Source organism: Microcaecilia unicolor, chromosome 4 (genome assembly GCF_901765095.1).
Source record: "Microcaecilia unicolor chromosome 4, aMicUni1.1, whole genome shotgun sequence".
Classification (NCBI taxonomy): domain Eukaryota; kingdom Metazoa; phylum Chordata; class Amphibia; order Gymnophiona; family Siphonopidae; genus Microcaecilia; species Microcaecilia unicolor.
This window is the reverse complement of record NC_044034.1, coordinates 307,979,998-307,995,582: the sequence shown is the minus strand read 5'-3', so window position 1 is coordinate 307,995,582 and position 15,585 is coordinate 307,979,998. Positions and strand designations below refer to the sequence as shown.

At 41.4% G+C, this 15,585-nt stretch overlaps 1 protein-coding gene across 1 annotated transcript in view; it reads right to left on the bottom strand.

Annotated features, from left to right (window-relative positions):
- Positions 1 to 876: 876 nt before the first annotated feature.
- The window catches only part of LOC115469717 (zinc metalloproteinase-disintegrin-like brevilysin H2a), a 107,109-nt gene continuing 92,400 nt past the window's right edge, over positions 877 to 15,585 (bottom strand). The window contains exons 22-23 of the mRNA XM_030202504.1: positions 10,451 to 10,528; positions 877 to 2,317 (exon numbers count right to left, since the gene is read on the bottom strand). Of these exons, the coding sequence (XP_030058364.1) occupies positions 2,306 to 2,317; positions 10,451 to 10,528 (90 nt within the window). The 3' untranslated portion in view covers positions 877 to 2,305. The remainder of the gene's footprint in view (positions 2,318 to 10,450; positions 10,529 to 15,585) is intronic.

Here is a 15,585-nt window from a genome sequence, read left to right as displayed (position 1 = left end):
ATTCTGAGAGGGTCTAGAGGAGTCAGAAGAGGCTTGGTTTTGTTTGAAGTTTCCTGCATCTTACTTAATGTTGGAGGAGAAGGAGTGTTTAATAAAGAAACAAATGTACAAGGAATGAAATTCCTATTTACTTTCATATTATTTCTGAATGAATCAGGAAACCCATTGATTCTTCCTATTTCATTTTGAATGAAAGTATATTGCAGACATTGATGACCAAGTGGTCCTTTTACTAACCCATGTAGGCATCTGCGTGCATCCTATGTGTGTCAATTTTGGGCTACCATGTGGCCCGGGCGGTAATTTCATTTTTCCAGAGTGCAGTGCTAACTGGGCGGTAATCGGCATTGTATGCATTTAGACCATTACCGCCCAGATAACACATGAGACTTTACTACTAGGTCAATGGGTGGCAGTAAGGTCTCAGGCCTAAAATGGATGCACACCAATTTTTATTTTGCCGCACATCCATTTTCGGCCAAAGAAAAGGCCTTTTTTGCAGGTGTGCTGAAAAATGGACCTGCGCACGTCCAATACATGTGTCTATACCAGCACAGGCCATTTTTTGGCGCACCTTAGTAAAAGGATCCCTAAGTGTGCACCCCTAGCAGTAAAGTAACCTGGAACCTGGGCACTGAGGACCATGTACAAGGCCCAATTTGCTGTTTTCTTTCAAAAGGAACCAGTTGCTTCAAATGGCACGCTATAGTTCCTTAACTGTACAGAGATATCATAATTCATCGCTCATCAGTGTAGATTACTTGCTTATTTTGGCAATATCACAGGAGCTTTGTCTTTAATTAAAGTTCCCTTAACCCCCCCCCCCCCCCACACACACACACACACACTAACCAACACCAGCAATATTACAGGAGCTTTCTCTTTTATTAAACTTCCCTTAACCCAGAAAAGAATGACATTAATATAAAAATGCTACATTAATATGATTCAAAAGTACACCTTAAAAAATTTATTAATAGAACACCCTACTAAATACAGCACCTGCTAACCACTAGATAACATGTAACCACAACACCATATAAATTCAAGAAGTGGAAGGTAATGTGTCAATGCTAAACACCACAAACAGGACTAATGTCCAAAAATAGGGGCTACAGCAGTTACAATCATTGGCAACCTAGCCACCAGAACTAAATAATAGTGAAGAAAAACGCACAACACAGAAAAAAAAAAAACTCCACTCAACTCAAAGTGTGTGGTAACTCTAGCTAATGAAAAACAAGTCCAACTGACGACTTCTTTTTCATTAGAGTTACCAAACACTTTTGCGTTGATTGGAATTTATTTCTGCCTTGTGCGTTTTTTCTCCACTATTATTTAGTTCTGGTGGTTAAGTTGCCAGTGTTTGTAACTGCTGTAGCTCCTATGTTTGGACATTAGTCCTGTTTGGGATGTTTAGCATTGATCCATTACCTTCCACTTATATGGTGGTGTTGTTATGTGTTATCTAATGGTAGTTAACAGGTGCTGTATTGTGTTATTGTATATATCCCTGCTGAATATTGACCACACTATGTCCAATGCATATTACTAACTCTAATTAGTCAGGTGTTTCCCAGAGTACATCTAATAACTGACACATTCCCCCCAAACTAATCTTCCTTAATTTCATCCTTACAAGCCTCAAAGTTTTGTCCCAGTCATTCTTTTTGGATCAATAGATAATATATAAAATTGTAAATCGGTGCCAAAAAACCACACTCAACATTATTCTTTAAACTACTCCTAAAGTTAGGCGCACTTTATAGAATATATGCATCTGCCCTTCTTGTGCCTAAAATTTAGGCACACCCATTTAGGCTACCTAAAACCAGGCCTAAATAACTGTGCCTAACGTAGGTGCATATCGGATGTATTCAATAACAGTGCAAATATTTATTTTGGCATGCCCACAACCAGCCTATTCTCCACCCATGACCATGTCCCCTTTTTAGCTGTGCATATTAGAATTTGCGCACACCATGTTATAGACTACTTCTATAAAGTTGTGTGCATACATTTGAATTAAGTACCAATTATTGGCACTGATTGACTTGCTAATCAATTAAATTGTGTGCACATTTTGGCTGCATACACCCTATTAGTGCACACAACTTAAAGCGCCATATATAGAATTTGGGGAATGTAAGCATGGTTAGCACCTCCTAAACAAAGTCAACTATACAGAGAAAAAGAATCCGATGAAATGATTTTGGCTGTCACGCTTCTGGAGATGGTGTTTGTCTATAATAAAATTCCATTTTGATGTTTGTGGTCTTCCTTGATTCCTTCTTTAATCTTCAAGTTAGGTTGCTATCTGCAAAATCATAAGGAATGCAGCTTATTAGTGGGATGTTTTATAAAAATGAGGTCAATAACAAGACTTTGTCGGCCATTTTTCACAGTAAAGATTTTCTGCATGTGACAAAGCCCTACTTCTCATATCAAGGGCATAAATTAAAGGGCATTTAGAGAACCCCAGGTGGGCTTTAGAAGCCCCCTGATGGGCTAAAGAGTCCCCTCAACCCCTTCAGCTCAAATGAAGAGCAACACACAAAATAATTACTGGTGACATTTACTTATGGATGCAGAGGAGACAGGAGATCATTCACATCCCATAGCTACATTTTGCAAAAATGGATGCTAACCTTCAGGCATTTTAGTTAGTACTGTCATGTGTGATGATCACATTTAGCACAACTTTGAAACCTTTGTAGGAGTTGCAGCCCTGTGGGTACATTAACTCACAGGAGTGTGAGTTTGTGTCTAAGGGAAATCTTCACTGATTTTGTCTCTTGAGTTTGTCCCTTTTCTCTGTTGGTAAAAGTAACTGCACAATCAAACAGCTTAAGCACCTTTAGGTGTAGATGGAGCGGGCAATTCTTCATCAGTTTTTCTTTTCAGGTAAACTGGTATTTACTTCAGCCTAAAATTTGAAAGTTGCCTGACTGGAGATAATATTCTAAGGACCCTTTTACAGAGGGATGGGAGGGCTAACATGTGCCCAATCGGCACTACAACCAGGGCAGCACATGTGCCCGGTGGTAATTCTGAGTTTGGCGCATGCTGATTCCTATGGTAGAAAATAATTTGGCGCACACTGCGTGGTTTACCATGTGAGCCCTTACTGATAGGTCAATGGGTGGCGGTAAGGGCTCAGGCCGTAAATAGATCCGCGCTAGTTTTAATATTAGCGCGGGCCAATTTCCCAGCACATTAAAAATAGCCTTTTTCCCAGCTGCAGTAAAAGAAATGGCCCAGTGCGTGCCTATAAATGCGCCCACACTACAGCAGACCACTTTTTACCACAGCTTTGTAAAGAGACCCTTAAAACGGTTTTCTGCATGTTAAGCCACTTTTACAAACAGAAAACGGTTTTTACAAAATTGCACAATCATTTACTCGTGCTCAGTGTGTAATAGAGACAAATAAAGCAAACAGAATGCTAGGAGTTATTAGGAAAGAATAAAGAATATCATAATGCCTCTGTATCACTCCATAGTGAGACCACACCTTGAGTATTGTGTGCAATTCAGGTTGACGCATCTCAAAACAGCTACAGCAGAATTAGAAAAGGTATAGAGAAGGGTGAAGAAAATGATAAAAGGGGTAGAATGATTTAAGGCTAAAGAGGTTAGGGCTCTTTAGCTTGGAGAATAGATGGCTGAGGGGAGATCTGGTAGAGTTCTACAAAATCCTGAGTGGATTAAAAAAAAATACAAGACTAGAGAATACTCCATGAAGTTACATAGCAAATACTTAAAACATAGAAGAAAGTATTTTTTTTTACTCAACATATAGTTGCACTTTGAAACTTGTTGACAGGGAATGTAGTACAAGCATTTAGGGCCCTTTTACTAAGCCGTGGTAAAAATTGGCTTGCGGTAGTGTAGGCGCAGGTTTTGGGCACGTGCAGAAATATTTTTCAGCGCACGTACCACAAATGCCTTCTTAAAATTTTTGCTGAAAATGGACGTGTGGCAAAATCAAAATTGTTGCGCGGCCATTTTGGGTATCTGACCTTACCACCAGCCTAGTGGTAAAGAATCTGCGTGGTAACGACCTACACATGTGAGATGCCACTTGGTGCTTCCACTAAGTGCTTCCAATTATAAAAAATTTTGTCAGATGCATGTAGCAGATGTGCACCAAAAATGCAATTACCATAAGAGACATGTGGTAGTCAGGCGGTAAGTTCATTTTGGCACACGTTGGGCATGCGTAGATGCTTACACGGCTAAGTAAAAGGGGCCCTTAGTATTTTAAAAAGATTGCACACTTTACTGCTAGGAATTTTCCCAAACTATTATTAAGGTATTATTTATTTTAAAAATGTCTTTAGCTTTAGTTACACTACCAAAGTAAAACAGTTCTGACCATTTTCTTACCCCAAAGCTTATAGAACAGAGGCTATGTTCTTCTTCCTGATTGATAGCGTGGAAGGATACATCCCATGGAGAAAAAATTCTGAACTGGAATAAATATCCAGCCCAAGGTAGGGTTTCTTGTCTTAGGTTCCAGGTCCTCAGCCACTGTCCCTTGCAGCAAGGGGACCAGGGTTTTGGTTTCAGGCTCCCTGACCAATTATTATGACCAATACAAGGGGACAAAATATAGCTAATAATCTGACTGCAGCATCTTTATCTACTGAGAGAAAGATCTCTGACTAACTTAGTCTCAGATGCACTAGAGCTAGGAGTGGGAACTAGCTGCAGAATCTGGAAAGCTGCTGGTCTACCTCAGATGACAACTGGAACAGGGACCCAGGGCACCATCAATGTTTAAGGAAGAGTAATGGATAAAGAAGAAGAGATGCTACACATCCAGCCTGAGAAGGAGAACGCAGAGACTAGGAAAAGTCTAGCAAAGAAGCCAAGGTAAAGCCTCCAGCACCAGGTTTCCCTCTGGAGAGAACCAACTTTTACACTTGTATTTAAGAATAGAGAATTAGGGAGGAGAATATAAAAGACTTTATCTGTAAGTATTAACTTACCTAAACTGTCTGACAGATACAATTCCTGTAAATAGTTGCTTTAAAGTACTGTCACATTTATTTGATCTGTTCCAAGTTTGAATAAACCCTTTATGGTTAGGAACAGATATCCATGTGTACACTACTTTGATTGCTAGAGGTGTGCTGAGTGTGAAGATTAAAGTGTCAGTTTTTGCCCTGTCACTCAACTACCAGTCCAATAAACTTTTTAAGTAACCTAACCTGATGCTCACTGAGCAACCTAGAGTTACATAAACCTTAAGAGAAATAGGAAAAGTGAGGAAATCATAGTGAAATTTTTAAATCAGATTGATAATATAATAAATAGGTAATTGTAGTATTGTTGGTCACATAATTGCATTTTTGGTAAATTATTTTAATAATTTATTTTTAGAATCTTCATTGAATTCTTAAAATCACAATAAATCAATTTTTCCACAAGAATGATGCCTCTTAGAGTTCTTGCATTAAATAATGTCTGTTAATGTGCAATAAAGCTTATCAAAACATTAACGCAGGTTACATAAGTACATAAGTACATAAGTAATGCCATACTGGGAAAAGACCAAGGGTCCATCGAGCCCAGCATCCTGTCCACGACAGCGGCCAATCCAGGCCAAGGGCACCTGGCAAGCTACCCAAACATACAAACATTCTATACATGTTATTCCTGGAATTTTGGAGTTTTCCAAGTCCGTTTAGTAGCGGTTTATGGACTTGTCCTTTAGTAATCCGTCCAACCCCTTTTTAAACTCTGCTAAGCTAACCGCCTTCACCACTTTCTCCGGCAACGAATTCCAGAGTTTAATTACACGTTGGGTGAAGAAAAATTTTCTCCGATTTGTTTTAAATTTACTACACTGTAGTTTCATCGCATGCCCCCTAGTCCTAGTATTTTTGGAAAGCGTGAACAGACGCTTCACATCCACCTGTTCCACTCCACTCATTATTTTATATACCTCTATCATGTCTCCCCTCAGCCGTCTCTTCTCCAAGCTGTATAGCCCTAGCCTCCTTAGTCTTTCTTCATAGGGAAGTCGTCCCATCCCCGCTATCATTTTAGTCGCCCTTCGCTGCACCTTTTCCAATTCTACTATATCTTTCTTGAGATGCGGCGACCAGAATTGAACACAATACTCAAGGTGCGGTCGCACCATGGAGCGATACAACGGCATTATAACATCCTCACACCTGTTTTCCATACCTTTCCTGATAATACCCAACATTCTATTCGCTTTCTTAGCCGCAGCAGCACACTGAGCAGAAGGTTTCAGTGTGTTATCGACGACGACACCCAGATCCCTTTCTTGGTCTGTAACTCCTAACGTGGAACCTTGCATGACGTAGCTATAATTCGGGTTCTTTTTTTCCACATGCATCACCTTGCACTTGCTCACATTAAACATCATCTGCCATTTAGCCGCCCAGTCTCCCAGTCTCGTAAGGTCCTCTTGTAATTTTTCACAATCCTGTCGCGATTTAACGACTTTGAATAACTTTGTGTCATCAGCAAATTTAATTACCTCGCTAGTTACTCCCATCTCTAAATCATTTATAAATATATTAAAAAGCAGCGGTCCTAGCACGGACCCCTGAGGAACCCCACTAACTACCCTTCTCCATTGTGAATACTGCCCATTTAACCCCACTCTCTCTGTTTCCTATCCTTCAACCAGTTTTTAATCCACAATAGGACATTTCCTCCTATCCCATGACCCTCCAATTTCCTCTGTAGCCTTTCATGAGGTACCTTGTCAAACGCCTTTTGAAAATCCAGATACACAATATCAACCGACTCCCCTTTGTCCACATGTTTGTTCACTCCTTCAAAGAATTGAAGTAAATTGGTCAGGCAAGATTTCCCCACACAAAAGCCATGCTGACTTGGTCTCAGTAATCCATGTCCTCGGATGTGCTCTGTAATTTTGTTTTTGATAATAGCCTCTACCATTTTCCCCGGCACCGACGTCAGACTCACCGGTCTATAATTTCCCGGATCTCCCCTGGAGCCTTTTTTAAAAATGGGCGTTACATTGGCCACCCTCCAATCTTCCGGTACCACGCTCGATTTTAAGGATAAGTTGCATATCACTAGCAGTAGCTCCGCAAGCTCGTTTTTCAGTTCTATCAGTACTCTAGGATGAATACCATCCGGTCCAGGAGATTTGCTACTCTTCAGTTTGCCGAACTGCCCATTTACGTCCTCCAGGTTTACCGTGAAGTCAGTAAGTTTCTCCGACTCGTCCGCTTGAAATACCATTTCCGACACCGGTATCCCACCCAAATCTTCCTCGGTGAAGACCGAAGCAAAGAATTCATTCAGTCTCTCCGCTACGTCTTTGTCTTCCTTGATCGCCCCTTTTACCCCTCGGTCATCCAGCGGCCCAACCGATTCTTTTGCCGGCTTCCTGCTTTTAATATACCGAAAAAAAATTTTACTATGTTTTTTTGCCTCTAATGCTATCTTTTTTTCATACTCCCTCTTGGTCTTCTTAATCTGCGCCTTGCATTTGCTTTGACACTCCTTATGCTGTTTCTTGTTATTTTCAGACGGTTCCTTCTTCCATTTTCTGAAGGCGTTTCTTTTAGCCCTAATAGCTTCCTTCACCTTACTTTTCAACCAGGCCGGGTGTCTTTTGGACTTCCGTCTTTCTTTTCTAATTCGCGGAATATGTATGGCCTGGGCTTCCAGGATGGTATTTTTGAACAGCGTCCACGCCTGTTGTACAGTTTTTACTCTCTCAGTTGCCCCCCTAAGTTTTTTTTTTACCGTTCTTCTCATTTTATCATAGTCTCCTTTTTTAAAGTTAACGCTAACGTATTTGACTTTCTGTGTACAGTTACTTCAAGGTTGATGTCAAAACTGATCATATTATGGTCACTGTTATCAAGCGGCCCCAGTACCATAACGTCCCTCACCAGATCATGCGCTCCACTAAGGACCAAGTCTAGAATTTTTCCTTCTCTCGTCGGCTCCTGCACCAGTTGCTCCATAAAGCTGTCCTTGATTTCATCAAGGAATTGTATCTCTGTAGCGTGTCCCGATGTTACATTTACCCAGTCTATATTTGGATAATTGAAGTCACCCATTATTATCACATTGCCCATTTTGTTCGCGTCTCTGATTTCTTTTATCATTTCTGTGTCTACCTGCTCATCCTGGCGAGGCGGACGGTAGTACACTCCTATCACCATTTTTTTCCCTTTTATACATGGAATTTCAACCCACAGTGATTCAAAGGTGTGATTTGTGTCCTGCTGAATTTGTAATCTATCTGAGTCAAGGCTCTCTTTAATATACAATGCTACCCCTCCACCAGTCCGGTCTACCCTATCATTATGATATACTTTGTACCCCGGTATGACAGTGTCCCACTGGTTATCCTCCTTCCACCAGGTCTCAGTAATGCCTATTATATCCAATTTTTCATTTAGTGCAATATATTCCAACTCTCCCATCTTATTTCTTAGACTCCTAGCATTTGCATATAGACATTTCAGAGTATGTTTGTTGTTCTTTTTTGCATGATGCTTAGTACCTGAAACTATTGATTTGACATCTTTTGTCTGATCTTTAGTTGTATTTAAGGGCACCTGGCCTACCATGGTCTGTTGTGCAACCTCACTATCCAGAAACCCTATCTTCCCTGTTTGTGAGGTATCTTTGCAAGATACCTTTTCCCGAACCATGCATAAGTATGTAAGTATTGCCACACTGGGACAGACCAAAGATCCATGAAGCCCAGCATTCTGTTTCCAGCAGTGGCCAATCCAGGTCACAAATACCTGGCAAGATTCCGAAAAAGTTCAATACATTTTATGCTGCTTATCCCAGAAATAAGCAGTGGATTTTCTCCAAGTCAATTTAATAATGGTCTATGGACTTTTCCTTTAGGAAGCAATCCAAACCTTTTTTTAACCCCGCTAAGCTAATCACCTTTACCACATTCTCTGGCAATGAATTCCAGAGTTTAATTAATTACAACCTTTATCATTTTCGTCGCTCTTCTCTGTACCTTTTCTAATTCCACTATATCTTTTTTGAGATGCAGTGACCAGAATTGAACACAATATTCGAGGTGCAGTCGCACCATGGAGCGATACAAAGGCATTATAACATCCTCACTTTTGTTTTCCATTCCTTTCCTAATAATACCTAACATTCTATTTGCTTTCTTAGCGGCTGCCACACACTGAGCAGAGGATTCCAACATATCAACAATGACGCCGAGATCTGTTTCTTGGTCGGTGACTCCTAACGTGGAACCTTGCATTACGTAGCAATAATTCGGGTTCCTCTTTCCCACATGCATCACTTTGCACTTGCTCACATTAAGCGTCATCTGCCATTTAGACGCCCAGTCTCCCAGTCTCCTAGATTATAAGCTTTCTGGGGCAGGAAAATATTTATTTTACATGAAATGTAATTCGTCTTGAGCTCATGTTTGGACATGTTTGTAATCAAATCCAAATCAAAAACTATATAATATTTTATTTATTTATTGCATTTGTATCCCACATTTTCCCACCTATTTGCAGGCTCAATGTGGCTTACAGAGTTTTGTTATGACGTGTCATTCCAGGATATCAGATACAATTAGTAATATATAGAGATTAAGAAAAGGAAGAGAGAAGGAAGGTATTGGGCAGGATAGTATAGATGGTGGATTTTAATAACTGGGTGGGTTGGTGAGGTAGTTTTGTAAGGCTATGGGTTCTCTTTGTAGGCCTTATTGAAGAGATGTGTCTTCAAAGATTTGCGAAAGTTAGTTATTTTGTCAATGGTTCTCAGGGCTGTAGGTAATGCATTCCACAACTGCGTGCTCATGTAAGAGAAGGTGGTGGCGTGTATCAGCTTGTAGGACAGAAGAGATGTATGGTCTAAAGAAACATTGTGTTTGGTATAAGCAACATTGAGAGGTCCTTTTACTAAGGTGTGCTGAAAAGTGGCCTGCGATAGTGTAGGCAAATGTTTTGACCACGCGCAGAATCTTTTTTCAGTGCACCTTTAAAAACTGCCTTTTTGGGGGGAGGGCCGAAAATGGACGTGCGGCAAAATGAAAATTGGCGCGCGTCCATTTTGGGTCTGAGACCTTACCACCAACCATTGACTTAGCAGTGAGGTCTCAAGCATTAACCAGGCGGTAATGGTCAATGCACATCGAAATGCCGATTACTGCCTGCATGCCAGGAAATAAAAATATTTTCTGACGCACGTATTGGATGTGCATAAAAAATGAAATTACTGCACGGGCCACTCAGTAGCCGGGCAGTAGCATGGAATTGGCGTACGTTGGGCGTGCATAGGTGCTTACGTGACTTAATAAAAGGGCCCCTGAATCTGTACAGAAGCAGAAAAGGAGAATATGTTCAGTGAAGAGACAACCTAGGTAGCTGATGCTTTGTGGGAATGTGTTTAGGTTGCACTGGTGTAAACCTTTGTAAGATGCTACTCACTTTTGGAAAGAGAAGTACATCGCAGTTTGGAGGAGCCCATCCCTCTTCACACTGGCACTGCAGCTCATGGTTACACACCTAAGCAAAGATAAACACTTTATTACTCTTCAATCATTCTGGGCAAAAGGTCTCTCCCTCTGCATTTACCCTAGAAAAGATCCACTGTTTCAAAATGTATATTAATTGTAGGTAGATCTGTTAGTGCTATAGAAATGATAAGTTGCTGCAGTATAGAAGTTCAACAATCTCCAAAACCCTCAGTGCTCGGTGAATATTACTTTACACTTTGAGCTGATAGCCATTGTTCAGGGATACAACCTATACAGGGATTTAATGTAACAAGATTAAAGCTGGATCACTCAGATCTAAAGACATCAGTGCTACTGAGTAAAGGAAAGCCACTTCCTTTTCCAGCCAGTTCATCATGTTCAGGTTCTTAGCAGCAGCTCTCTTGAAGAGTAATCTAATGATTAGAGCAGTGCAAATCCTACTGATGCTCACTCCACCTTATTTTCAAAAGAGAAAGACGCCCATATTTCGACCCAAATCGGGAGTTGGGCGTCTTTCTCCCATGGGCGCCCAAATCGGTATAATCGAAAGCCGATTTTGGGCATCTTCAACTGCAATCTGTTGCGGAAACTGCCAAAGTTGACGGGGGGTGTCGGAGGCGTGGTGAAGGCGGGACAGGGGCGTGTTTATCGGCTGATGAGAGATGGGCGTCCTCGGACGATAATCGAAAAATAGGCGTTTTTAGCGCGAATTTGGGTCACTTTTTGGACCCCTTTTTTTCACGAACAAGTCCCAAAACAGTGCCCTAAATGACCAGATGACCACTGGAGGGAATCGGGGATGACCACCCCTGACTCTCCCAGTGGTCACTAACCCCCTCCCACCCAAAAAAAAAACAAGTTTAAAAACTTTTTTTCCAGCCTGTATGCCAGCCTCAAATGTCATACCCAGCTCCATCACAGCAGTATGCAGGTCTCTGGAGCAGTTGTTAGTGGGTGCAGTGGACTTCAGGCAGGTGGACCCAGTCCTATCCCCCCCTACCTGTCACACTTGTGGTGGTAAATGGGAGCGCTCCAAACCGCCCCCAAAACCCACTTTACCCACATCTAGGTGCCCCCCTTCAGCTATAAGTGCTATAGTAATGGTGTAATGTTGTGGGGAGTGGGTTTGGGGGGGATTTGGGGGGCTCAGCACCCAAGGGAAGGGAGCTAAGGACTTCAGAGGTAGTTTGCTTTGTTTTTTTAAATTGTTACAAGTGCCCCCTAGAGTGCCCGGTTGGTGTCCTAGGATGTCAGGGGGACCAGTGCACTACGAATCCTGGCCCCTCCCACGTCCCAGTGCCTTGGATTTGGTCATTTTTGAGCTGGGCGCCTTTGGTTTCCATTATCGCTGACAAACGATACCGCCCAGCTCAAATCTGCACAAATCCGATGCATTTGGCTGGACCATATTATCGGAAAAAAGATGGACGTCCATTTTTTTCGACAATACGGTTTGTCCCGCCACTTCACGTACCTGTTCTCGGAGATAGACGCCCATGGAGATGGGCGTTCACATTCGATTATGCCCCTCCACGTGACCATGTGAAAACCAATTAACCCTCCATTTCCTTGGGTACGAACTTAGGGGTCCTTTTACTAAGATGCACTGAAAAATGGCTTGCAGTAGTATAGGCGCGGGTTTTGGGTGCGCACCAATCCATTTTTCAGTGCGACAAAATGAAAATTGCCGCATGTCCATTTTGGGTCCGAGACCTTACCGCCAGCAATTGACCTAGCAATAAAGTCTCTTGTGGTAACCGGGTGGTAATGACCTATGCTTGCCAAATGCCACTTGGTGCACGTAGCTGACGCGCATTAAAAAAAAAATATTTTTGGGGGTGCGCTGCGTGCCAAAAATGAAATTACCACAAGGGCAATGCAGTAGTCATGCGGTAACTCCATTTTGGCATGCATTGGGCGCACGTAGCTGCTTATGCGGCTTAGTAAAAGGGCCCCTTAGTATCCTTTGCACTAAGGCAGCTTGTAGTTCCATAAATTTACTGCAGTAACACAGGTTCGCAAATACTGTGATAATGTCTTTTGGCACATTGCTACTGAAGGAAATACCATGACTATACTGCCACAGAACTGCAAAGAAAGTGGAAAAGTGGAACTCAACTCAGGGAGGGGAGTGGCAAGATGGCGTCCTAGCTTGCTGCGTGAGCGCCTCGGGAGTCTGCTGGAAATACCTCATTCTTATTTTTCCTGTGTTGAAATGCCTCATACTAAGCGGAAAGCGGCGATTAAAAGGCAACCGCCGATAGCCTTTACCTCGTCTCCGATACAGCAGACCCTAGACCGCTACATGACAAGCTTCCCGGTGGAACATGGTTTGGCGAGTCCCGCGTTGAGTGACGCCGAAGTAGCGACGTCTATTCTGGGACCGGATACCACGCTATCGCCGCCTGAGCTGACGCGACCTCCGTGTCCTGCAAGTTCCAGGGCGGGGTTTACAGGCCAAGCTGAGACGGAAGACGCCGACAGTTTGAGCCTGATCGGCGGTTCCTCCCCTGGACAAGCAGAAGGAGACATACTGGAGCAAGGAGCCCCACAAGAGGTTACCCTGACGGCTATTTGGCAAGCGGTCCGGGGACTTTCGGCTGAGGTGGCTAAATCTACTAAAGAAATGTCTACAATAGTGAGTAAACTGTCTACAATGTCAGAAGCTTTTGATAAAATAAAAATAGAGGTATCAAATCAAGTATCTCAGGTAAAAGAGGAGGTAAATACAGTGAAATTGACTGTGGACACCTTGGTTAAAGATAAAATGCTAACATTTCGCAAAATAGAGCAAATTGAGAACTTTAATCGACGTCTTACACTTAGACTATTGAATTTCCCAATTTCACCTGCATTATCATCTTATGATTTCTTCAAAAAATATCTACAAGAGATTCTGAAGCTCTCTCCTAAAGACATTCCCCCTTGTAATAAAGTTTATTACCTTCCAACTATTCAGAAACGTGGAGAGGCTTCTCAATCAGTAAATATGGTGAACATAGCCCCTCAGAGGAATGATATCGACTTGCAGAATTTAACCGCATTATTGGAAGACTCTATGGCTGAAATATCTAACCGGGGGACTTTGATAGTATCTTTAGTATTTGAGCAAGACTTAAATACGATTATGAAATTATATTTCAAAAACTCCTCAGCACTCTTTTGCGGTCAAAAAATATGGGTATACCCTGATGTCACAAAGGTGACCCAGCAAAGAAGAAAACAATTCTTGACCCTGAGAGAAGATGTAAAACTTTGGGTGCAACTTTTACATTGGTTTATCCCTGTAAATGTGTGATACGTTTACTAGGTGTCAAATATGTCTTTTTTGAACCGTGTCAGCTGAAGGTTTTTCTGGACTCTAAAAATCCAATTAGCCGCCAGACTGGAACAACTGAATCAGCGAATAGAAGATGACGGGATAAAGAACAGGTGGTTTAAAATTTGATTTTCCTTATTGAATTCTCCTTTTAGTTTTCTAAATCCACTCCCCCCCAATAACTGTTGTGGTCTAAGGAAGAGTTAGAATATTACGATTAGATATATATATCTTTTATTTTGTATTTGCCTTATAACTGTTTCTCTGTATTACCTTACAAATTGATATTCATTTGTAAAAATTTGAAATTCAATAAATAAAAAATTTAAAAAAAAAAAAGGAACTCAACTCAGGCTTGCAATCTGTCAGTGGTGGAAAAAATACCCCCCACCCACCCACCCACACACACACACACACACACACACACACACACACACACACACTCCTGATCCATTTTTTTGAATAAGACTTTACTTGCTGGAATATCTAATTCTTGGCAGTAGTATCGTAAGATTACAAAGCAAGGTTTGTTTGATTTTTTTTAACTGAGGAAGCCTCCAGTGCCAGACTGCCTGGGGATTGCTCCTGCCCTTCCACCACTACCTACCAGGGAACCCCCCAGTGGCTGCTGTGGAGGATGGTTTCCAGGGATTGCAGTGAATGGGGGTTCTGAAAAAGGGAGATCTATTTTTGAATAGACTGAGATGAGAGAAGGGATTTGTTTAAAAATCATTGGATACTTTCAGTTGCTCCTTTGGAGCCTCGGACAACACCTTACCATCCTGACCCTCACAAGAAGGAACATAAATAGCATCTCTCTTTCCATGAATAACTCGTCTTGCAAGCATCAATGAAAGCTGTGTTAATCATTTTGCATAATAAAGAGCTGATTTAATAAAGAACTAATTTGCATACATTTAGGTTTTCAAGCTTCTGTGGTGAGATAAAAAGTTCCATGGTATTCTTCATTATTGCAAATAACACATTATTAGCACACTCACAGTTTTAGCGGGCGCCAAAAACGTGAGCGTACCTTAGTAAAAGACGTCCTTAGTGATTTTATTATTGGGATTTGGCATGGTGTGCTATGTTTAATGTTATATTTTTCCCCCTACTTCCCATGCACACCTCCCAGAACATTTTCTAGTTAGGCCTCTATCAATGCTATTATTTAAACTCCTTGGCCAGTGTTGCTTTAAAATTCTGGCTTTGGCATTTAAAGTTATACCCAGGTTGACCCGGCTCATCTAAGAAATTTTCTGGAAGCTAGGAAACCTCCAATCCCAATGGTAGCGTCTTCTCCCATACTGAATGTTGTTTCCACTGAATAGATTAAACTCCTATAAATATTTAACCGGTAGCCTCTGGAAGAAATTATCTTTATTTTGTTAGTTTGTGGGTAGGTTCTTCTCCTTCTCCTTCTCCACTTTCCTATGCCCCACCCCCCATTTATTTCCTAATTTTGAGGTTATTAATACTAACTATTCTTTTTAGCTTTTTAATTTTTTGTATTTGCTTTGTCACTTATTTCCTTGGAATGGATAGAATTTTCTGTTTTCAAATGTTGTACTTGAGATGTAATTGGAAGTATGCGTAATTAAAAAACAAAAAAAGTTATGCCCAGATACTGATGCTGAATATCTGGGTAAAGCTTTAAATGCCAAAATAGCTGTCCTAACTTGTCTGGATAGTTATTCCAGTGTCAGTGCTGAATATTAGCAATACATAGGAAAATTCTTATCTGAGAAGGAGCCTCTCCTATCTGG